The sequence below is a fragment of the Chelonoidis abingdonii genome, chromosome 7 (assembly GCF_003597395.2).
Source record: "Chelonoidis abingdonii isolate Lonesome George chromosome 7, CheloAbing_2.0, whole genome shotgun sequence".
NCBI classification, from domain to species: Eukaryota; Metazoa; Chordata; order Testudines; family Testudinidae; genus Chelonoidis; species Chelonoidis abingdonii.
The window spans coordinates 81,523,161-81,548,972 of NC_133775.1; the positions used below are offsets into that span (position 1 = coordinate 81,523,161).

General features: G+C 39.3%; 1 protein-coding gene across 1 annotated transcript in view; it reads left to right on the forward strand.

Annotated features, from left to right (window-relative positions):
* The window catches only part of SLIT3 (slit guidance ligand 3), an 811,806-nt gene that overhangs the window by 637,104 nt on the left and 148,890 nt on the right, over positions 1 to 25,812 (forward strand). Inside the window, exons 19-20 of the mRNA XM_075068072.1 lie at positions 10,389 to 10,552; positions 13,187 to 13,319. Of these exons, the coding sequence (XP_074924173.1) occupies positions 10,389 to 10,552; positions 13,187 to 13,319 (297 nt within the window). The remainder of the gene's footprint in view (positions 1 to 10,388; positions 10,553 to 13,186; positions 13,320 to 25,812) is intronic.

The following is a 25,812-nucleotide window of genomic DNA, read 5'->3' on the forward strand; positions in this document are numbered from 1 at the left end:
CATAGCGGTGCCTTGGGCTAAACGCCCAAATGCAGTCCTGTCCAACCCGCTGGCTATATACTCAGGTGGCTAGCTCAAGCCGCCACCTTGCCACAGTGGCCACACTCCTATTTTTAGCCTAGGTCAAGCACAATTTCAAGTGCTGTGTAGACATAAACAAATAATGCCGGTGTTTCTCTTTGTTTACAGTTCACTGGGTTATTGGTTGCACAAACAAGGCTGGGAATAATTTGTGATTGTGTCATATTTAATGGCAGGAAAGAATTTTTCACCTTTGTGGGTATTTTTCAGCTGCACATAAAGATTTTCACAGTCTCTGGCAGTGTGTTAAAACTGATACTTGACTGAGCTGCTTTGACACAAAAATGCCTTTTAGTAGTCACTTTGACCGTGAAAGATGAACATTGTGTTCCTATCCATGTTTGAATTAGGAAGTTTACTCAGACAGATTTTCACATAGATCTTGATCCAATGCCCATGCGAGTCAATGGCAGGACCCCCATCGACTTCACTGGACTCTGGATTTGGTGTCATATCATTCAGATACATGCCGTATCAACACTTATGGCAGCGAGTAGAGTACAGGCACTACATGTATAGCTACATGCTGCAGTGAAGGCAGGCTGCATCCACACTTGTCACTGTGGTGTGTAGCTACCCGCAGCAGTAAAAGGTTCTGGTGGGGAAGGCAGCAAGAAGCTACTGGGCGCAGCAGGGAAAGGCTCTGGCGCGGGGAGGCTGCAGTACACTGCACTAACTAAAAATAGCAGTGTAGACATGGTAGGCACTGCTTGGCCATTGGTGTAGGGTATTTACCATAGGGTTCAGGTGTGCAGGGCACTCTGCTCTCCTCATCTAAACCGTACCTTACCATCTACACTGCTATTTATCCCTATGCCAGCAGAGTGTGCGGTGTCTGTACTTTACAGGCACCATAAGTGTAGTCACACCTTTACATGAAAAATGAGGAACTGTTGTTTTCCCAACCCGTGTTTCAGGCTGTGCCTGTGTCCTGATGCTACTAGAGATTAAATATTACTTTCATGACTTAGAGAGTTCAGTTCCCTGACTGTCCTATTCACCCTAAATTGTGAGGATTAATCAGTGTTTGTTTCACTTTTTTGCCATTTATTAATACAAAACTACGAACCACTCCATTTTATATTCATTTTTATAATAACCACTTATAAACTAACATTTCTTTCCATTTTTTTATTTGGGAAACTATATTTTGTGTCATTCACCAGATTAAAAGCAGCATTGTTACTTTTTGCTTACAGTCATTATCCTTAATATTATCAGAAAGTGTACAGTTCTGAAAATAGCACTCAAAGGAATGGTTTCCAGCAGAGGGAGCGGATACAATTATTTTTTGTGTCATTGCAAAAGCGTAGTTGTTTTTATGATTTCTTACTACCAGTGGGATAGTTTAAATCAATAGATATTTAGGTTCTCACTTTTTAGGTATGTATGCAGTTCTGCAGACCCAGTCCTAATGCATATATTTTAATACCTAGGCAAGCATGTTTATCCACAGTGGGCTTTGCATGAATTAAACATGCTAAGAGGGCACACTTACACAATATTAAAATATCAGCCTAGATTTTAGAGTGTGTTTCCCAGCTGATTATAACAGTATCAAGACAGGCTGCAATTTGGAACTTTTCCTTTTAAATATTTCAGCTTCCCTAGCTCTTCACAAATTTTAATAAAGACACTTCTGGTTGACTGGCTGCTTCCTTATTTCAAGGGCTCTGTCCACCCCTGCTATAAAAATTATTCTTGTATCTTTGACTGAAACCTTTTAATAAGACACCTTTGCTAAAAGCCTGATTGCCCTGTTTCAATGTGAGTGGCTATATTACTATCATTAGGTATAGAAAATTAGATTACTTAATTTTATAGCATTTCAACTGTCAAACATTACTGTTTGTGATCTGAAAATGCCCACTGTAATAGCCTCAGTCAAACTCCATCCTAACACTGTTGCAATTTATTGTCCCTTCCAGGCTTTCAAATTGCTTATCATTAGAAATAATTTTGCTTAGTGAAGCTTTTGTTCCATCTGATACTTAGATTCATTGACCTAATGGTACTGCCAAGTGGCATCATCATGTTTCCTTGGAAACAGCTTGAGCTGTTTTGGTACCAAAATATATCTATCTAGTTCTCTAATATATAATATATCTCAAAAGGGATTAGTGAAAGGATCAGTATATGTGGAAAAATATTAAGTTTAATTAATTGAATGATATTTATTGCACCATTACATATGAATAATCCATGCTTCCTCAGACAGTAACATTAAGAAAAGATTTGGTCATTGTTCCCACTATTGACTATGCAATAACATTATCAATTTTCCTCCATAAACAAAAATTACACTTGAATATTTGAATTACAAAATTTGTACTGGAACCAGATTATTGGACTTTGCCAGTCTTCTGGGTGTTTGGATCCAGGGTTTTGGAACAGATCCATCTCAGACTTACAATAAATGGGAAAATTTGAAGTCAGGGGCTACATTTAACTTCATGCAATCACGTAAAAGAGATGCTGCCTTGCTATTCAGTTTCCAGCCCTCTGAATATGGTGCCAAGTTAGTTTATAACTGTGTTTATTTTTAAAAATAAAATTAATTAAATGAAATCATCAAGAGTTGCTTAGATTACTGTGACATGTGAATGTATGTTCTCCATACCAGAAATTATATGAAGGGTGAAATTCACCCCTGAGCAGAGAGACTGTTCAAGGCAGTTGCGTCACTTAAGCCCTATATGTGGTAGTGAAGTGCCAAGAGGCCATGTACTGTCTGTAAATAGAGGTGAATTTTACCATGAGAAAACTTAATGCTAATGCTAGGTCAGGCAATGCCAGAGTTGGGCTGCCTTATGCTTTCCCCAGCTATGTAATTCCTAAAATGCCCAAGAGGGGAACTTTCTCCTGTGCACCTTTATCCTGCAAGATGATCTGCATGGGTGGACCTCCACACTCATGTGAAGCCTCTTTAACTTCAGTGCGCTCCAAACGGGACCAAAGAGTCCCTGAGCTTGCATCACCTTGCAGAAATTGAAGAATGTCCTCAGCCCCAGCTCCCTTTCAGCACGCCTTGCTCAGCCCCACCATGTCCTGCCAAATGTGTAGGGAAAACTTAAAACCCTTCCTCAACCCAGTACTTTTCTCTAGACACTAGGTTACCCGCAGAAGCTGACAAATCATAGAATGTTAGAAATGTAGGGATCGAAGGAACCTCGAAGTCATGAAGTCCAGCCCCCTGCTCTGTGACAGGACCAAGTAAATCTAGACCATCCCAATAGGGATTTGTCCAACTTGTTTTTTAAACGCATCCAATGATGAGGACGCCACGACCTCCCTTGGAAGTCTGTTCCAGAGCTTAACCACCCTTATAGTTAGAAAGTTTTTCCTAATATCTAACCTAAATCTTCCTTGCTGCAGATTAAGCCCATTACTTCTTGTCCTATCTTCAGTGGAAAAGGAGAACAATTCCTCACTGTCCTCTTTATAACAGCCCTTAACATATTGGAAGACTGTTATCAGGTTGCCCCTCAGTTTTCTCTTCTCAAGACTAAACTTGTCCAGTTTTTTCAGCCTTTCCTGATAGGTCAGGTTTTTTAAACCTTTTCTCATTTTAGTTCCTCTCCTCTGGATTCTTTCCAGTGTGTCTGCATCCATCTTAAATTGTGGTGTCCAGAACTGGATACACGACTCCAGCTGGGGCCTCACCAGTGCCAAATAAAGCAGGACAGTTACCTCCTGTGTCTTACATACAACACTTCTGTTAATATACCCCAGAATCGTATTTGCTTTCTCTGCAGCTGCATGCCATTGATTACTCATATTCAGTTTGTGGTCCTTTATAACCCCAGGTCCTTTTCAGCATTACTACCACCTAGCCAGTTCAGTTATTCCCTAGTTTGCAGTTGTGCATTTGATTTTTTTCTTCCTAAGTAAAATACTTTGCACTTGTCTTTAATGGATTTTATCTTTTTGAATTCAGACAAATTCTCCAATTTGCAAGGTCATTTTGAATTTTAAACCTGTCCTCCATGGTGCTTGCTATCCCTCCCAGCTCAGTGCCATCTGCAAATTTTATAAGCATATTCTTTATTCTATTATCCAAGTCATTCAGGAAAATATTGAATAGTACCAAACCCAAGACTGACCGCTGCAGAACCCCACTAGATATACCCTCACAATTTGACAGCAAATCAAGATAACCTCTCTTTGAGAATGATCTTTCAACCAGTTGTGCATGCACCTTGTAGTAATTTCATCTAAGCCACATTTCCCTACTTTACCTATGAGAATATAATACGGATGTGCTGGTGTTTAGCTCTAGGGGCCTCCTAATTCATAAATAAAAGGTCAAAACAGAGAAAACATAAAATGTAGGAGCTGACACAACCTCCCCCCATGCAAAATGTACTTTGAACATATAACACTTGATTTTTTTAAAAAAGACGCTTCTCCTTCTGAAGGGCGTATTTTTGTCATGCTGTTTTTCAATTTTCTACCATATCTATTCCAGGTTTGAAAAAGAAGTCAAGAATCTTTCTATGATAGGAGTAGGCATTTATGTGGATAAAATTGGCTAACCCATTTTTGCTTCAGCTTCTACCTTTTATATAATATAATTAATATAATAATAACCTTTCCTTTTGGTGGAGACCAAGTATGAAACATTTCATCCTCAAAGGGGCAAAATTCAGCTGAAAACAGGGTGCTAGCACAGATATTATTATGCAGTCTTAACTGTTGCACTTCCTGCCCTTCTGTCATAATTAACTGGATTATATTATAATTATAATTATACTCTCATTGTGCTTACAGTGCATTAGATGTGCCATATACTCATGCCCAATATGTTCTGGTAATACCACCACATGAAAAATATTGTGTTAAGGACTCACTCTGAGTCCTTGTCACTGAATTAGTCTTAAAGTTATGCTTTGTAAAATCTGTTTGGCGGCAAGACAGTGTTCCCAAAAAACAAGAAATCCTACTGTGGAAAACCACCAAGAGAGGCGTTTAAGACATTGAGAAGTGTGTATAAGATATTGAAGAGTAAATAGTATTATATCAGAACAGTCCACACGAGGGACATTATCCCTTCTGGTAAGCTCTCTTTATTTTAATGTTCATCCAACTTTGATTGTTAAACAGTTACTCTGAAGTCATGAGCCTCATTTTTTGTTTGATTTAGCTTTATTCCTCTCCATTTCTTTAAAGAGCGCCCTTAAGAATGATGGCTGTTTTCTCATGATACAGAACAAACAACCCTGAGCCCAACACTGTGGCATTTAATTTCAGAAAGGGGAACTATGCAACAATGAGGAGGTTAGTTAAACAGAAATTAAAAGGTACAGTGACTAGAGCGAAATCCCTGCAAGCTGCATGACACTTTTCAAAGACACCATAATAGAGGCCCAATTTCAATGTATACCCCAAATTAAAAAACAGTAAAAGAACTAAAAAAGAGCCACCATGGCTTAACAACCATGTAAAAGAAGCAGTGAGAGATAAAAAGCTATCTTTTAAAAAGTGGATGTCAGATCCTAGTGAGGTAAATAGAAAGGAGCATAATAAACACTGCCAAATTAGTGTAAACATGTAATAAGGAAAGCCAAAAAGAAGTTTGAAGAACAGCTAGCCAAAATCTCAAAAGGTAATAAAATGTTTTTTTAAGTACATCAGAAGCAGGAAGCCTGCTAAACAATCAGTGAGGCCCCTGGACGATTGAGATACAAAAAGAGCACTTAAAGACGATAAAGTCATTGCGGAGAAACTAAATGAATTCTGTGCTTCAGTCTTCACGACTGAAGATGTTAAGGAGATTCCCAAACCTGAGCCGTCCTTTCTAAGTGACAAATCTAATGAATTGTCACAGGTTGAAGTGTTACTAAAGGAGGTTTTGGAATTATTTGATAAACTTAACAGTAACAAGTCACTGGGACCAGATGGCTGTCACCCAAGAGTTCTGAAAGAACTCAAATGTGAAATTGCGGAACTATTAACTAGGGTTTATAACCTGTCCTTTAAATCAGCTTCTGTGCCCAATGACTGAAAGATAGCTAATGTAATGCCAATATTTAAAAAGGATTCTAGAGGTGGTCCCGGCAATTACGGTAAGTCTAACGTCAGTACCAGGCAAATTAGTTGAAACAATAGTAAAGAATAAAATTGTCAGACACATAGAAGAACATAAATTGTTGGGCAAAAGTCAACATGGTTTCTGTAAAGGGAAATCATGTCTTTCTAATCTATTAGAGTTCTTTGACGGGGTCAACAAACATGTGGACAAGGTCCCTCAAAGGCTCTTACGTAAATTAATTTGTGATGGGATAAGAAGGAAGATCCTTTTATGGACTGAAAACTGGTTAAAAGAGAGGGAACAAAGGGTAGGAATAAATGGTAAATTTTCAGAATGGAGAGGGGTAACTAGTGTTCCCCAAAGCTCAGTCCTAGGACCAATCCTATTCAACTTATTCTTAAATGGTCTGGAAAAAGGGGTAAACAGTGAGGTGGCAAAGTTTGCAGATGATACTAAACTACTCAACATAATTAAGACCAAAGAAGACTGAAGATCTTCAAAAAGATCTTACAAAATTAAGTGATTGGGCAACAAAATGCAAATAAAATTTAATGTGGATAAATGCATACAAAGTAATGCACATTGGAAAAAATAACCCCGACTATACATACAGTATGATGTGGGCTAATTTAGCTACAACTAATCAGGAAAGAGATCTTGGAATCATCATGGATAGTTCTCTGAAGACGTCCACTCAGTGTTCGGTGGCAGTCAAAAAAGCAAACAGGATGTTAAGAATCATTAAAAAAAGGATAGAGAATAAAACAGAGAATACATTATTGCCCTTATATAAATCCATGGTACACCCACATCTTGAATAGTGTGTACAGATGTGGTCTCCTCATCTCAAAAAAGATATACTGGCATTAGAAACGTTTCAGAGAAGGGCAACTAAAATGATGAGGAGTTTGGAACAGATCCCATATGAGGAGAGATTAAAGAGGCTAGGACTTTTCAGCTTGGAAAAGAGGAGACTAACGGGATATGATAGAGGTATATAAAAATATGAGTGATGTGGAGAAAGTGAATAAGGAAAAGCTATTTACTTGTGCCCATAATATGAGAACTAGGGACCACCCAATGTAATTAATAGGCAGCAGATTTAAAACAAATAAAAGGAAGTTCTTCTTCATGCAGTGCACAGTCAGCCTGTGGAACTCCTTGCCTGAGGAGAAGACTAGGATTATAACTGTTTAAAAGAGAGCTAGATAAATTAATGGAGGTTAAGTCCATTAATGGCTATTAGCCAGGATGGGTAAGGAATGGTGTCCCTAGCCTCTGTTTGTCAAAGGGTGGAGATGGATGGCAGGAGAGAGATCATTTACTCATTACCTGTTAGGTTCACTCCCTCTGGGACACCTGGCATTGGTCACTGTCGGCAGACAGGATACTGTGGTGGATGGACCATTGGTCTGACCCAGTATGGCCATTCTTATGTTCTTATGTTCTTATGGATCGTAGTGGAGGTCTGAAAAACTGAACTGGATGTGAATCAAAAAACAGCTGATAAATTTCAACAATATGAATGAGCAGACTCAACAATCCCTTAGGACCCAGTTCATGCCACCCATACTAGCAGAGTCTTACTACACAAGTAGTTCTGTTGGAAACATTAGGACTGCTTGTGTATTAAAATACCGCTCCACATTAATAAAAATGACAGATTCAGAGCCTTATAATTGAGTTATAATATTTTTTTCCATGTAGCAAAACTCTACACTAAAGAGATCTTTGCCGTGGATTCAGTAAGTTAAAGGTGTATAAAGTATGAATCCTGAAATGTGAATAAAAGAGTAAGGTTACTTTTTTATGTTTTCTCTATTTTCACCTTTTATTTCTTGATTAGAAAGCCGTAGAGCCAGAAATCAGTACAGCTTCATGAGTCTGACAGTAAAGATGGTCTCGTTTGTAAGAAATCATGTTTAATAAGTTAGAACCTGGATTCTCTTCCTTGATCATCTGCTGAATCACTGGGACCCACGGTTATTCCACTAACCCTTCTTTGATGTAGTTTATTCATCTGTAAAGTGGAGACAATAATCACCTTCATAAGAGGGTTTGGATTAAACTCATATTTATGAAGCTCTTGGAGATGCCCAGAATAAAGATGCTGTAGATGTGTGAAATATTCTTTAAGTTCAATACAGCCTTTTCTTCAAGAAACTCATTCTATATACATATAATCTGCTTCTAACTGGGGAGTGTTTTGTTATTTGGATTTATGTGTGAACATGACTCAAGTCTCTTACGGGCAGTATAGCAAGTGGCCTGTGAAGCACTGGCTGCCCTGGCTTTGGAGGTTTTATCATTTGGTTCATGGAAGCATTGTTTGTGCCAAAGTAAGTCCATTTTGAAAATGTACAGGACATTCTGTCTGTGGTCCTATTATGGATGTAAGAAAATGCAAAACAATTTAGTATGAAAATAACTAGAAATACATTGATGGTTTCAGTACTAGTTTTCACCTGAAAAAAGATGTTTGCTTATGACTTTGTGACTCTGAAAGCTGCTCCTTTCCTCTTCTTTTTGAGTCCTCTTTATTGACAGTGAAGTGATTAGTGGAGTCATAGTGGAGACAAAGAAAGTTGGGGGGTTTTGGTAGTTGAACCATATCGTGCTGAGTTCCCTTCTGCCTTTTTTACTCTAACTATAAATTTCAATAGTTTGTGCTAGGCCGACTTGTAATTACACACTCATTGCTTTGGGTTATTGCTACCATTGGGGTGTTTTTTGCTATAAATGTTAGCCAATTTTCTAAGAGTGGCTGTAAACCATATTGTGGGTATGTGGTGTTGGCCCAAAACTTTATAGTCTGGGCAGTGGTATGATTATTCGTTTTCCTCACAGTTCACTCAGATGTTATTTATAAGATTCCATAGCAATCTGAAGACCATTGACTGGATGAAACTTTGATATAGCTTTATTTGACTGGGACATCAGATTTTTAAGAGCATGTAGTATATCAAACACCTCCAGTGTCTCCATATCACTGTTTCCAGCTAAATTCACACACTTGCTGCGTGGACAAGAGATGCTGCATTCATTGGGCCTTAAAATTCCTGCTGTCTTAGTGGAGATCTCCTGCCCAACAGAGGAATTGCATTGATTTTTATCTCTGGCAGAGAATGTATTCACTCACAAATTATCGTGGTTCACGGAGGGCCCTGAGGATTCCCTAGCTTTCATTTTGGGCCCCTCATTTGACATTTTGGGGGATAGTGGTAAGCCCCATGTTCATTCTCCTTCCTTGGGGATATCTTTCAAAAACTTGAAGCCACTGCTGCTTTTCATGCATCACCCTCTTCTCTTAGTTTGCTGTTGAGCTTAAAACAACACAAACACAAATTACAGACATTTCAATGTATTAGCTGTAGTCTCTGGTAGCATTTATCTTCTTTCAAGACTCTCTCGGTTCTTTTTCCAGTTATCCTAGAACTAAGCTGATGAATGTGTTAAATAAAACACCACCTTTCATCCAAAGGATCCAGCAATCTTTAAGAAATATTTTAAGAACTAAGAACTAAGGTCCTCTCTACAGTGACTTCAGCAATGGTATTAGAGGTACAGATGTGTTTAAAAAGACAGCTGTTACCCACAGTTCCTCAGGAATCTTGCTTGACAGCATGATTGTTGATATTTGGAGTACACAGGGATTTCTTTTTCTAAAAACTGCTAGCCCAAACTGCGATATTCATTTACCCCTCTTAGGCAGTCCATCCAATGCTCTCTTATCATGAATTGTTACAATGGTAGCATAGCCGCATGCTGTGCTACAACAGTTGGACTGCATTTGAAAGATATTTCAGAAGCAGTTACAAGATATGGTGTGTATCTCACCATAGCTGTGAGGCAGGTAAGTATGGTACTATCACAGCCTTTTCTAGATGGATAAACTCACTCACGTCAAGGGCTTATCTATACACAAAGGCTGTGGTAAAGTGGTACACGCCCTTTTTCTCCAGTGTGGCCACAGTTATGCCAGTATAAATGTGCTTATACCAATATAGTTTATTTCCTTAAGGGAAAGGGAATAAGTTATATCAATGTAATACCGATATAACTGCATCCTCACTAGAACTGTATCAGTATAAAACACACACCCCTTACAGACAGTTATACTGGTACAAAATGTCTGTGTAGAACAAGCCTAAGTGATTTGGCCAGGCTCTCACTTGAGTGCAATCCTTGAGCTCTGAATATATGGGCTTTTGCTAGTCACTCAATGTCTATAGTAGCTGACCATGTTCAATGTGTTTTTGTTTTGATTTTCTTTCAGTAATTTGCTGTCTAATCCCTTTAATTGTAATTGCCACCTGGCATGGCTGGGGAAGTGGCTGAGAAAAAGGAGAATTGTTAGTGGAAATCCACGTTGCCAGAAACCCTCTTTCTTAAAGGAGATTCCGATTCAAGATGTGGCCATACAGGACTTCACCTGTGATGGTAAGGAAACTGGATGGGACTTGGTATTTCACTACCAGATTTGTATCTCTGCTGGTTTTTCTACCTAATCAGCAGCACGATATCATGATGAAAAGAGCTGAATTAAATTTACAGTAGAACCTCAGAGTTATGGGAATGGAGGTTGTTCATAACTCTGAGTTGTTCGTAACTCTGAACAAAACATTTTGGTGGTTCTTTCAAAAGTTTACAACTGAACATTGACATTTAATACAGCTTTGAAACTGGACTATGCAGAAGAAAATGCTGCTTTCCCTTTATTTTAGTAGTTTATATTTAACATAGTACTATACTGTATTTGCTTTTTTAAAATGTTTCTGCTGTTGCCTGATTACATACTTTTGGTTCCAAATGAGGTGTGGGGTTGACTGGTCAGTTCATAACTCTGGTATTCATAACCCTGAGGTTCTACTGTAGTCATGAGGGAGAGAAATGTGTCTCTAATCAAATGTCATTGTTCTATATCATCTGGGAATTGTATTTTTATTGGCGATAGTACCTTAGTGATTCCCATGTTCTGGGGCCCCTCCCTCCAAACCTAGATAGTATAGAAGTATGAGTTCTTCCTGTGCAATCAGCTGAGGCTGGTTTATCTGGACACCTTTTTTTCACCCTTGAATCCAAGTGCATTCAGCCGCTTGCCAGGGAGTATGACGAACAAAGCAATCTTCCTTGAGAATAATTCCAGTGCAGTTACTGACTTTTCCTCCCATTCCTTTAACCTCTGAGGACAGTGGGAATGGGGCTTGCTTGGAGAACCTACTAGATCTTGGGGTGGTGACGTTTCAGCAGAAATATAATGGGAATATAGGAATATTAGAGATTTAGAAATCAGTCAGAAAGGTTCAGTGAAGTGTAATGAATGGCTGTGGCCATTTAGGGGCAAACTCTGACTCTTCCTTCTCTGCTGTGGAGGATCCCAGGTGTTTCTGCTGTTGTTATTGTTCCTATCATTGTAACTGCTAGGAGTCTTGGACATGAAACAGGCCCCCGTCATGCTAGGTGCTGTATGAACACAGAACAAAACTACGGTCTGTGGTCCAAGGGACTTTGCAGAAATGCCTCAGTTCTGCTCTGTGTGGGGACAGAATCTGAGGTGGTTTGTGCTCCCTCTGTACATCAGTCTCTACCTCCCCATGAAGCAAGATCTGGGGGCAGTAGTGCAGAATGAAAGTGGAGTAACCTAATGCACATTCGCCTCCTTTGTGTTCAGTGGGACTACTCAAGTGCATAAAGTTGCTCTTGGGCTTAAGCGTTTGCAGGATCAGCAAGTAATGAGTGAGTCTAGTAAACAATAAGGGGAAGTGAGCAGGGCAGACCAGGAGTTACAGTAAAAGATCATGTGGCTATTTAGTTATCTTGATGGCATAGGTTGTTTTGTAATGATGGGATTATTTTCTCATTCCCCTTTCTTCTTTTTCCCTCCGTCATTTTTAATGCAAACCATCACTTTTCAGACAAGCACACTCATGAGCGAAAGTTGCTAGCATTACTTTTCGGACCTCTAGCAGGGCTTCCAGTCTTGTTTAAACCTGAAAGCACAAGCATACACCTGGCAGACCCATGAAGGAAGGAAAATCATCTCTGCCTCAATTAGTCTTTTTATCCATCTTAAAGAAATGAAAATATCTAATGGAAACATGGTCATATGGTTTAACTTTACTATTTCAATGTTCAATACATTCAGTCTATTTACATTCATAAACATGTATATACTTCCTATCATGATCATCTAGAATATGTTTCACTAAATGTTTCCTTTCATATGCATCTTGATACTACAGTTTGTATTTTCCTAATGTTTTGTGAAGCATGTTGTTTTTGGGGAAAATCCATGCTTTAATGTTCTTAACTTCAAAGACTTGGTTTCTTCCATGCAAACCCTGTTGTTCTTCAATTATGAGATTTAATCTGTTGTTTATGGATGTTTGAATCCACTTTAGGAGTATTAAATATTTTTATGCATGCACAGATGCATTGCCAGCAATTCTGAGAGTATAGCTCAGTTTGTTTTTTGCCTAGTTATTCTTGTCAACAATGAGCCTTTTCAATTAAAGTGATAAACGAAGTGCCATGCCAACATTAAAAGTCAGCGCTTAACACTGAAAGATTTACATCATGAGGACATAAAGCTTAGATAGTTATTTTTTTAAAAAAAGAGTCCTTGTAATCTTATGTCAAGATAAGATTAAGGCTGATAGTCTGGTAAAGTTTTCTGTTTCAGCAAACACCGGGTGCGTGCGTTGGGGTGACATGGAGAGGCTATTTAATGGATGAAGATTTGTAGAATTTCAAAATGCTGCCTAACTTTTTGATAAAACTTTGTTTACTTTTCCTTTTAAAACAGTTGCCAGCATTTTTCAGAATAGTTTTGCACCCTCATACCAGTGATCCAGTATGTGATGATGGGGAGACACTAAATATTAGGGGCCAATTGACAATGCATCTGTTGTAGACTTATGGGTGTCCCTGTTTTGTATTAGATGTGAGCAATTACCTCTGAAGCAAGCCCTCCTGGCCTGCATGGTTGATTTCCTTCCCAAATATCAGGATCCTCTCATGTGTTCTCTCGCTCTCGCTCTCGCTCTTGCTCTCACTCTCGCTTTCTCTCTGCAGGTAATGATGAAAGCAGCTGTCTGCTCTCTCCTCGTTGTCCTGATCAATGTACTTGCATGGACTCAGTAGTGCGTTGCAGTAACAAAGGGCTGCGCATTCTGCCCAAAGGCATTCCCAAGGATGTGACTGAGCTGTAAGTTACATTTTGTGTTACTCCTTTCACAAGAAAAGGCACTAGGTACTGTGCCAGTTGAGGTCCATGGAAGTTTGCCCTTGACTTCAGTGAATGAATCATTGTATTTTGATATTTTCCTTCTATTTTTTGATTATTGTGGCCTTTTTCTTGTACCCGAGTAGGCTGTAACTGCATATGTTACTCTGCATAGAGAGGAGATGTCATTTTAAATTGTACGCAAGCCATGTATTTGTTTCTGTTCATTCTATATGTGGGGAACAAATGAATAAATCAATACTATATAATATATAGTGCATTTTAGCAGCTTGAGTTCACAACAGACAGTTTGAAAGAGCTATGGGAAATATATTCCCTACATATGCACCTGTGGGCTAATAATCCCACTGCATGGCATTTTTCAAAAGAAACAGCAGGGAAAACAAACAGTGGATTCTTTTCTTTTCTCTTCTCATGAAATGTCTAAAATAACAGAGGTAATTAGATTAAATTGTAAAGTGAATGTGCATGAGTTGGGGGAGCCATTCTAGCTTTCTTCATTTGCTATGAATGTACCTTTTTTTTTTGGTTCTTTCCATGGAAAGAAAACATAATACTAGAGGAACTGGATGGCTTGAAGAGTTGGTAGTAAGAATATAGAGCTTCTCATCTCTAGATCACACACTGAAATCTAGCCCAGCTGAGTAGTTACTGGAAGTTGTTAGCAGCTAATGACAGTTTATATATGAACGAAGTTAATTACCATATGATGAGAGTATGAAGTTAGTCAGTCCATTTCCTATTGAACCATATCTGATTTATGCTAATTAGCACTATTATTGGTAGACACAAGAGAGACCAGGAATATAACAGGCATTACAGTTTCACTCGTTGGGTTAGCCCCTCCTGTTCAGTGGAGGGAATTTTCCACTGCTGTTGCACATGCTGTATTTGTGTAGACTTTTTTTCTCAAACACTATGTGGCACCTTCCATAGATGTCTTTTGGGGAGGATGAAGCAACAGCAAACTATGGCCACTTTACTTCTGAAAGAGAATGTCCACACGTGGATTTAATACACTTCTAATTATGCACATTATTCAAGTAAAGCTGTGAAGTTAATCTTAACTTTTGTGAATGTTCCAGTGTAGAGAAATCCATAGTGAGTGTGTGTGGTGTCATGTCTGGTGTAAAATATAGCTCCTGGGTGTTTTGCATAGATGCACACACTACTGGGAGAACCAATTACTACCTAAAATGCTCAAGATTGGTTTTTAGTTATTAAAGGAAATTCTTGCTGAATGAAGTATAATTCTGCTCTGAAAAGTGACTCTAACTGGAGAAGTGAAAGTGATTTCTGGTCAAATTTGCTCAGTTCATGGTGTAATAATATGGTTTCATCTGAAAGTCAAGTCCATTCTTATCCTTCTAATGTGGCATCGCTAGTAGTAAAGCTTCTGCAGACTAGATTATGCCCTCATCATGCTGGAGCTCCAGAACTTCCCTCGGGCATGATTTGTAGTCAATCGGGAATTACAGGTATTACTTCAGTTCCATATAACTGTGCAACACTGATGTTTTTATGGTCAGGATTGTTATAATGAGTGTAATAATATTTTATATGCTGTACACCAGTGACATGAATTAACTTCATTCCTTTGTGACAGCAATATCACAGATTTCTGCAGTTTGCTATATCCTTTAGTCATTCTTTCCAAATGAAAGTAGCAGTTTGTGATATTACAAGTACAGCTGCATGGAACTGAACAGTCTAATCTACTTGAATTTGCAACCTTCTAGTTTGGCTTTGCATTTTAAATCCAAAAACTTAGCAATGGAACTAGCTCCAAACCATACCTCTTTTTGTGTGCTTTCAATATTGCTTCTTTTGGAAGTAAAACCCTGAAGCAGTCTCAGCTGATTTTGCCACTTGCTGATTCTTTCAGCCAACCTGAGCTGAGCTTCCAGTTTGTCACTAAAAACAAAGCCAGGCAAATTTCTCTTGACATCAATTCCTGAAGCAAAAGGTGTGTGATCTTTTGATTTAAAGCATGACAGGTCTGAAATGAAAAGAATATAATCAAGCTCACAAGTTTCCTCTTTGTTTCCAGGGCCAGGTCCAGATGTTGGTTATGTTCTAAAAAGCCTCGTATCATCTAGGACCTAGTTATCTGTCAGAATTCCAAAAGTTTTAGATTTAAAAGCTTTTTAAAACTGTATTTCAGGGGTAAAAGCTACCTGAAGATTTTAATTTTCTATTAACAATCATAGATTCTTCTGTGCCTCCCACCATGTCCCTGCTATATATTGAGGACAGTTAAAGTTTAACAGATTTTTTAAACTAAGAAGTTTTGACTTCCATAGCTCAGACATTGCTAAACTGTCTGTGTTTCTCTAATAGCATCAACTACTGCTTTAAACCACCACGTATTCATTACCTGCTCTGGCAGAAACAGGAGCACCCCAGCAGGTTTAATAGGACTATGAAACAAATGTCTTCCAGTCTCTGTTTCTGTAGCAAGATGGTAGATTTGGAAGAAAGAACTGGAACCCAGGAGACTCCCCAGCAGATTTCAGTAACTTGCAGGAAAACTAGATTTTAGAGTTAACCCTTGAAGGTGATATTTTTACCTCTCACCAAAGCATTGCTATGTGACATAAGGATGTATCAGAGCCATTCGCCGGTCTATATTCAACACATCACAGGATACATCCTGAATCCTTGAAGATGCTATTAATGATCTGGATGATGGGATTAATTGCACCCTCAGCAAGTTCTCAGATAACACTAAGCTGGGGGAAGAGGCAGATATGCTGGAGGGTAAGGATAGGGTCCAGAGTGACCTAGACAAATTGGAGGATTGGGCCAAAAGAAATCTGAGGTACAAGGACAAGTGCAGAGTCCTGCACTTAGAAAGGAAGAATCCCATGCACCGCTACAGGCTGGGGACCAATTCGCTAAGCAGTAGTTCTGCAGAAAAGGACCTGGGACAAGAAGCTGGATATGAGTCAGACCTTGTTACCTGTTGGGCTATATTAGTAGGAGCATTGCCAGCTGATCAAGGGAAGTGATTGTTCCCCTCTGTTCAGTACTGGTGATGCCACACCTGCAGTAATGTGTCCAGCTTTGGTCCCCCCACTACAGAAGGGATGTGGACAAATTGGAGAGAGTCCAGCGGAGGACACCGAAAATTATTAGGGGCCTGGGGCACATGACTTATTAGGAGAAGCTGAGGTAACTGGGGTTATTTTGCCTGCAGAAGAGAAGAGCGAGGAGGTTCCAAAGAGGATGGAGCTAGGCTGTTCTCGATGGTGGCAGATGACAGAACAAGGAGCAATGGTCTCAAGTTGCAGTGGAGGGGGAGATCTAGTTTGGATATTAGGAAAAACTATTTTACTAGGAGGGCGGTGAAGCACTGGAATGGGTTACCTAGGGAGGTGGTAGAATCTCCATCCTTAGAGGTTTTTAAGGCCCAGCTTGACAAAGCCCTGTCTGGGATGATTTAGTTGGTGCTGGTCCTGCTTTGAGCATGGGATTGGACTAGATGACCTCCTGAGGTCTCTTCCAACCCTAATATTCTATTATTCTATGCTCTATACTACTAGTGAGCAATTATTCTTTGGCAAGTGGTGCCAATTATTTAAGTAACCACTTCCTGTGACAGGTTCAACATCCAATCTTCAAACTGCATGGCTTTTGAGTAGCTAGTCTATATATACAAAAGATCCACAATGGTCTGTATGAGAAGGGAATCCTTGACCTCCCCAACCAGAGTAGCAGTGGCCTCTCCATGGCTATCGCTGCAGCCACTCATACTCCAGCACTCCCCAAAAGACTGATTACTTGCCTATCATTTCAGCAGGTGCTGACCTCCCCCAAAGGAGAAATGACCAGTTCCTCCCCCAGCCTGCCTCCATTCTCAGACATACTGCACGCTGGTTTGCTGTGAGCCCTGAAGAGCAATGGCTCCCCTCATGCTGGGTGACTGTATCCTGCCCCTCACAACATGTATTAGAATGGTAGTTGTGTCACTGTGGACAGAGCCCTTGGAGATGGCTGGGGCAAGGATTTAGCATTTATTTCCTGATGATTCATGGCTTTTTCTCTGGGACGGGTCTGATGTGGTGTTCCAAGTAACGAAGGGGAATATTTTAGTGGAATTTTGATGAATGCTGTGGAGTCTGCATTTATGAACTCCCATTTTCCATGTTAGAATGGCAACAAGCTGTCAGCTGAAATGCTTTTTATTAAAATGTAACATACTTTATACATCACATTTTAATAAAAGAACACGGCCATACAGCTTACCAAGCCAGTAAATTAGTGTTGCATATAAAACTCCAAAATACCTCTACAACAGGAAATTTCTAAGTGCAACAGGTACTAAATAACAAAGTGCTGAAATGAATATACCTCTTACAAGGGGACAGAGAATTTCATTCTGCAGTGGGTAGAATTTCTCATATCCTACTTCAGCTCAAAAGCCTAAGTAGAGCATCAGCTCTAGTGTTATTACAGTGATGGCAGGCTGGAAACCTAGACTCTGCTTCTCCAATTTTCCTCCTGGGTTTCCATTCTGGATTGACTATAGAGACTCATAAGTGTGTTGAACATAGAAACTGTGTCTCAGTGCCCTTGATGTCAACTTTAAGGAAGGGCAACTTGCATCAAGCCCCCACAGTGAAGCAATTACTCTTAACTTTATTGCTTTTATCCTTTTTACATATGAAATACATTCTAGAAGATTTACTTTGTAATTTGTACGTTAATTGAAGTCTCAAAACCAGGGGTTACTAGAACTATCCAGAGCTAGGCGTAGTGCAGACAGGTGCTGCACAGGTTTTCCCCATACTGCTTTGCCAACACACTTCCATCCTGCTATTCCAGTGTCTCTAAATGTAGAGATTGCCAGTCATATTAAGTCCCAGTAAATGGCCTGGTTCTGTGATGTGCAGAAATCTGGAATTATCCAGGGAGGGTCAAATCTTCAGAAGTTCCCATGAGACATATGCAACACCACAAGTCTTATCAACTCCAAGTTTTTGGCAAATGGTTAACTGGGGAAGGAGTGAAAGGACTGCCCTTAAAGGGATGGTAGGACAATTATGGGATCACAGATTGGGCCTACGGCCATACAGCAGATGGACAGATTGTGGGGTAGGTATGAAATGGAAGACAATACCTGAAAGCCCATTCTTTCCTTGACATTTGGAGCCATGCTGCCAAATGACACCTACCTGCTTCCTTTGCTCTGTGCACGGTTCTGAAGGGAAGACTTGTCCTTTGAGTTTACTCAGATTTCTAGTCCTGCTGTCAGAAGTAAAAGAGTAGCACGCTGATCCAGTATACAGCCTCACTTCCCTCCACATCAATCCCATAGAAAAGTTTTTTTGTCTGAAGCAACTTTCCCAAGCATGCTTTCCATACATTACCCCAGTACTTGAGTTTTATTTCTTTTTTTTTAAAGGAGCAGTAATCTCTAATAAAGGCCTGACAGTATCCAGCTGCTGTTATTAGGTCTATGGGAAATTGCAAGGTTTTGCATTGAGGAGAAAACATTGGAGTTACTTATGTTATTATAATGAGCATAGTCTAGTTTTAGATTAAATATACATCAATCATGCTGTCTCTGGGCGCATAATACTATGGTGACCCTAAGCACTTCGATAAAACAGTGATAGGGGTGGTATGAAAACCTAGATATACATCAACTCTTTTAGTGCCTTTTTTTATTTGTATTGCTATGCATACATACAAAATGTTTAATGTATTCCTATCTCTCACTCTCTCTTCCTTTCCTCGCAATCTCTCATTCTCTTATTTGGCAACTTCAGCTTCCATGTTGATGACCCATCCAACCCCTTAGCTGTACATTTGCACACCCTCTCCTCTCTGTTCTACCTGCAGATCTAGTTCAACTCTCACTTGCTAAAAGGGCCGTTCAATTGACTTAGTTTTCATCAAGCACTGCTCTCTCTGACCTCTCTGTTGCTCAGTTCTCTCTCTCTGATCATCACCTGGTCTCTTTCAGCAGTTTCCATAAGCTCCCTGCCTCATGCCCTGTCACTCAGCCTCTCCCTGACTGACAAGGGTCATCTAGATACTGTGAAGGTTGTCTTGCCACATCAATTATACCTATCCTTTAGGCATTCTGGACACAAGTTGGAAATGCAGCTGATCCTCATAAATGACAGAAGGTAGCCCATCACTATCATACTCCAATGGAAACGCTACTGTTCGGGGGAAACACAGATACATAATTTTGCTAAGAATCTTTTTGAAGTATCTTCATCTACCATGGTGGACATTGCATTGGATATTTCAGTTTTCCAAGGACTGGTCCCTTGCATCCTGCCCAGGCTTTCCAGTTTGATTTATTTTTTAATAGTGTCCATTCTCTGTCCTGGTCAGTCATATAAACATGACAGGAACAGGAGTGTGGAGCTCAAGTTATAAATCCTGACACAGCTCCACGTACTCTATGCACACACACAAACTCACTTTTGCTTGGCTGACTATGAGCTCTTTTGGAGAGATGAACATTTTTGCTCCTTCTGTCCTGTTGTCTTGTGCTGTTACCTGTCACCACAAGTTAAGCAACGTTCTCACACATGCCTGCTGTACGTCAAGGCCTGCAGTGACCATCACCAAAATGGGTGAGCTCTCCATCCTGTTTTGCTCTACTTTAACCAGTGAGACTTGGATAACACCCAATTTGGAATAGTGGCCTGGAGTAAGTAGCAGCAGCAGCAGCAGTTTTCAGTATAGTACTGTGCATTCAGCATTAACATTACTTTTGAGTACTGTACATTCAACTTGTTGCAATCAAGTAGATACAAGCAAATTTACTCTAAGGAGTCAGCTGAAATGAATATAGACTTACTAGCATGCTGTGTGCCATTTCTCAGTGCTGCTATATTACCATCTGCGTCATTTCTGCTAATCAATGTGATAACCCTGTAGTGGAATATCTGATAGAAATATCTGTTTGTGGATGCAAATGTCTGTCCTTTCCTGACAATCAGCACTGTTTGTGCACTAACAGTTAACATGCGATTAAGTTTAAGTTTCTTTTTTATTAAAAGGAGAGAAACAGTTTAGCTGAAAGCTTAGGCAGACTTGCCCTTGGGGCTGCTTCAGTCAGGAAAGATTTTGCAGTCTGCTTAATATACTGTAAGTGGGAAGCTCTTTCAAACTGAGAGAGATTGAATTATTCTGTAAAAGGGTATTTTTAGCTATAGCGAAAATAGAGAATTTAAATCAGTATTTCAAATCTGACAATTTAAAAAAAGGAAATAGATCAATAGTTATAAAATGGCCTTTTGAATGGGTATTAAGGTCTTACAGTTGTCAGAAAACTGATTTCAACACTAACAGAGCATGATAGAGAAAATTAGCTTTGGAGCCCTCATTACTGTCTTTTAAACAAAACCATATTTTGTGCATGTCATTTTTAAATAGCAATTTTAGTAGAGATGAGCCCAAAATAAAACCTGTTCATACTTCAGAGAGTTCAAAATTCAAACCTAAACCTAGATCTGAATCCAAATTTTGCAAATGCCCCATCTTCTTGGTGAAGTGAACTGAAACCCCAGACCTCTTCAAGTCATTGAAATCTGAAATTTCCTGCTACATTTCATACTTCACTGCCTCACTTTCTGCCAGACTATCTTTTTTGGTAAAAGAAAGTTGCCTTGATTTCAAAGAACGTTCTGAACAGCCCATCAAAAATGTTTTGACTCTAATTTAATTTTAGAACTTAGATGTAGCATTGCCAAGCAACTCCTAATTTTTATCTTAATTTTTTTTTTAAATCCCCAAATTACAATAGTTTTTCCTGTTCTTCCCTTATGCCTCATAGTTACTATCTGAGAACTGTATTTTCCTTTTGCCTTCCTCTCTTAGCACAGAATGTTCCTGTGGACTTGCCTTTATGGCCAAGCAGGCATTCTATTATACAAAAAATTACAAGAGATTCAAAGCATTACGTGCCGCTTTGGCACCCTGTGATAGTGGTATCACCTCAAATCCAAGTGTTCACTGATATAAAAAACTGACAAGTTAGAAAAGGAGCAGTTGTCATTTTAAATGCATCATTTTTCTTGTTATTTTTTTATGTAAAGTTAGTGCCTGTGAAAGGTGCTGGAGGGAATTCCTGGAGTCTGAGGTGCCCTCTTTATTTTCAAAGCAAGCAGAGTGCATGCAGCAGCACTTCAAGGCATGCCCATGTGCCACAACCATGAGCGGGAAAAGGGCCATCCTTAGGGGAAGCGGTATTCAGGCTTTGATCTCTCTAAGATTACCAGAAAGGAGCTGAGCGACTTTTATTGCTCTGTGGTGGGGAGTTATTTATGAGAACTTTAGTCTCCTTTTTCTGAGTCTCTAATACACATTCAGTAATAACAACTCTGTTACTGACCCATCTCAATTCACAAGAGCAACCTGAAGGGGCAAGTTTCTATATCGCACTACCAAAATCCTGAGCCATTTCATCTCCTTGGGTGAAGTCATTATGAGGTAGTGTATGTTTTAGTGGTTAGAGCACAGGTCTGGAAGTCAATAGTTTAGTTCCTCCTTGTTCTCTCTCATTTGCTCTGTAATTTTGTGCTTGTCCTTTCTGCTGAGAAAGAAGATTGAAATTTCCCTATGTAATTTTTGAGAGGATGGCCTTGTAGTTTACACACTACTGTGGGCCTCAGGCGATCAGGGTTCAATTCCTGGCTCTGCCATAGAGTGTGGCCTGGGGCCAGTCCCTTACTCTCTGTGCCTCAATTTCCCTTATGTAAAATAGCAACACTTCTCCCCTATCCCTTTGTCTGGGAGTAGATTTTGTTCATATCGTTAGTAAGATTCAGGGGGATAAATTTCTCTTACAATATGTGTGTACAGCACCTAACTCAATATGCCCTAACTTGTTTGTAATGCTCTTTGAGATTACAGGATGAAGTTGCTGTACGAATGCTTAACTATCCATACATTTTATAAAATAGGTACTCACAAAATGAAGGTAAATTGGCACCTTCTTAGAGTTCCTAAGACCAAGATCTTCAAAGGTATTTAGGTGCCTAACTCCTGTTGAACTCAGTGGGAGTTAGGAACCTAAATACCTTTGAGGATCTGGGCTTAAATCCTTGTTTGACAGATCTGTATTAGGAACTGCAGGGTTGGAAAAACCTTTTCAGGTAGCTTATATCTGATTGCACTTTCCTTTTTATTTTGCATGAGAGATGTGGCAGATATTAGTTTATTATCAGAATGATGGATAAAACTTAAGAGGAATTTTAAGTGTACCTATTGGACCAGTTCCATCAATGGTGTGATGCTGAAATTAAAGTGGGGATGAAATGGGCCCAAATATTTAAATCTAAAACTACAGAGCTACAGCATCTAAAAGCATTAGGAATCAAAAGATATTATTTTGGCCTCCAGACAGTTCTCCTACATTAAGGCAGCTGATATACACTCACGATGAAAATTGGCGATGACTCAGAGAAGAGTTTTGAGAATGATTAAAGGATTAGAAAGCCTGCCTTTTAATGTTAGACTCAGGGAGTTCAATCTATTTAGTTTAACAAAGAGAAGGCTAAGGGGTGACTTGGTCACAGTCTATAAGAATCTACCTGAGGAACAAATATTTAATAATGGTCTCTTCAATCTAACAGAGAAAAGTATTACCAGTGTTTAGAAGTTGAAACCAGACAAATTCAAAATGTAAGTTTTTAACAGTGAGTAATTAAGCATTGGAACAATTTACCAACAGTCATGTTGGATTCTCCTTCCCTGGCAATTTTTAAATCAAGGTTGGATGGTTTTCTAAAGGAGCTGCTCTAGGAATTATTTTGGGGAAGTTCTACGGCGTGGGCTATACAGAAACTCAGACTAGATGATCACAGTGGTCCCTTCTGGCCTGGGAATCTATTAACCTAATCCATAGCTAACTTAATCTGGGAAATAAATTTAAAAGTACGTTTTTTTGGTTCATACCATAGTTTATTTGCCTACTAAAGGTCAAGTGAATGAATTCATTCTGTCTTTTGCTTCATTGGCTAAGAAAGAAATGAAAACAAAATCTCTCCTCTGTATTATTTTAGTTTTAAGTTTTTCTATAAATTCGACACTATGATGTCCTCTGTCTCCAAAAGCTTTTACCACCCAAGCTACAAGGCAGACAGCTTTACCTAGAAACAAGTTCTCTTCTTAAATGGGGGATAGCCACTAAGGAAAGACATTATTGTTCAGTGTATGCTGAATTCACTGAAATATTTAGACTTAGTTTTAAATGTATTACTCTGAATTGGAGCATTAGCTACTGTATTAGATTAGCTCTGTGTAAATGTCACGAGAATAAAGTTCCACCACGAAATATGATGTGGAATCCGATCAAGTTTGGTCCTGTGTAAATGGTGGTGCTTTTTCAAATGCAGCAACTCAAATTAACGTGTCTCCCATTATACTCTGAAAAGCTGTGGTTGTTTCAAATTAACTCAACTTAAATGGGCTTTGAAAATTCTTTTTCTAGAATTTGTCACCATCGTTTGTATAATATGGCAGAAAGTTAAATAGGAAAGCTTTGTGCAACCCTAATTGCTGTTCATGATAATGATATAATCATTAATTTTTCAGAGTAAAATTATTAGGAAGCTGTTGTGTTCTATTCCCAAAGTGTTCCATTGGTATAAATATTACCCTTTGTGCTAATACCCTAAGACAACTGGGAAGTTGTTGAGAATATTGTAGCTGAATATGCTCTGCAAAGAAGATATGCTGTAGCAGTCCAGCTCCAGAGGCCCAAAGGTTTGTCTCTGTCTCAGTCAGAATACTGAAGAATTAGAGTACCACATACACTTTTCAGTGTTCAATTGCTAAACACCTACCAGATACCAAGAAAAAAGAGGGGAAGGACCATTTCCAGCAAGAAAAAGCTGTTTAAACTGACATCTATTTCATGTCAAAATGAATTGGAAAATCTCCAAAAATGTATTCTGAAGGTTTCATCACTGTATTCTATTCATTTTGATAGCTGAGGATTTTTTCAATTTATTATTAGGCTCCAGCATCTAATCTCATGAGAAATTCTTCCCGGGGTTTATTTAGTTTATAAGGCAGAGCTGAGACAACAGAAAATGGGGGAGGGCATTAGTCTGAAACAGAAAAGAGAAAATAAAGCACGAGTTGATATCAATAATATATTCTGTAAAAAATGGCTGTAGCTTTTCTGTATACGCCTATTTACTTTTAAATAATGCAGATAAAAACTCAACTTGCAGCAAGAGTCTTTTAGACCAAATAGCTTGCACAAAATTCTTTGGCATTGTAGCAGCCTACATGGAGACAGAACCTATAACATGTTAGTCTCTGTAATTATTGTAGTTTACTGTTATAAATGCAGACCAGATAGGTTGATTACCAAAGAAAATAAAAATTGTGTGTGGCACAGATTCTAAGATCATTGTGTTATATACTCTACTGTGTGTGGGTGTACATACTCCCTGGTGATGCTTGATAACCCTTTGAAGGACATCTTATTGATTGGAATAACCTAGGTTTATCTATGGAGAAATCCACCCAAAAGAGGCCTCAGAGGGATGAAATCTTTGCATGCATTGACTGAATCAGAGCCTTTCTCTCCCCCCCTCCACCCCCCATATATGAGGAAGCTGGATTTGTTCCCCCTGTAGAAAAGGCCACTGGAGTTTTACGGAAAACTGGCAGATGCCTGTGGAGTCATATAGGCCAAAGTCAAGTTAAGTCCTACAGTTCTGTACTAACCTTTCCCCACTGGAAGTTAGGGTGACCAGATAGCAAGGATGAAAAATCGGGATGTAGTAGGGGGTAATTGGCACCTATATATAAGACAAAGCCCCAAATATTGTGACTGTCTCTATAAAATCAGGACATCTGGTCACCCTACTGGAAGTACATTTCCATTGGAACTTCTCTACTATTGCCTCCCACTGGCCACTGCTGTCCCCAAAACATTGGGATGAAAGCTGAAAGAACTAGAGCTATATTATTTTTGACTAATTTCTCCAGAGCCAAAATGAGGACAATACATGTACCCCACCCCAGTCTGCCCTATCACAACCTCCTTGCAGCCCCATGACCCTGGGGCACCCTCCACAGCTTCCTGGGGTGCAAGAAGAGGGTGCTAGAGAAGCAGCAAAGCCCCCCCTTCAGTGCAGAATGCCCATCCCCTCTTTGTAGGTGTAGGGGCTATGATCTGACTCAGTGTTCTTTTTTTAATTATGTCTTACTCTCATGGTAGTTTTTCTTACAAATACAAAAAGCATCTACTAATCTGAACCATTCCCACTTGCCATGGGTCTCCCATACTGGAGTCTCCACAGTGAGAAGGTGTAGATATGGGAAGCCATGTTAGACTTTCTGCCTGAAATACCTTTAGGATGTAGAGCCATTTTCCTGCTCCACTTCCACGGAGTTAGTTTAAAAGAGCAGTTTTGTCTTTCAAGGGCCTGATTCTACATTCTTCATCTCAGTGAGGGTTATTTGAGTA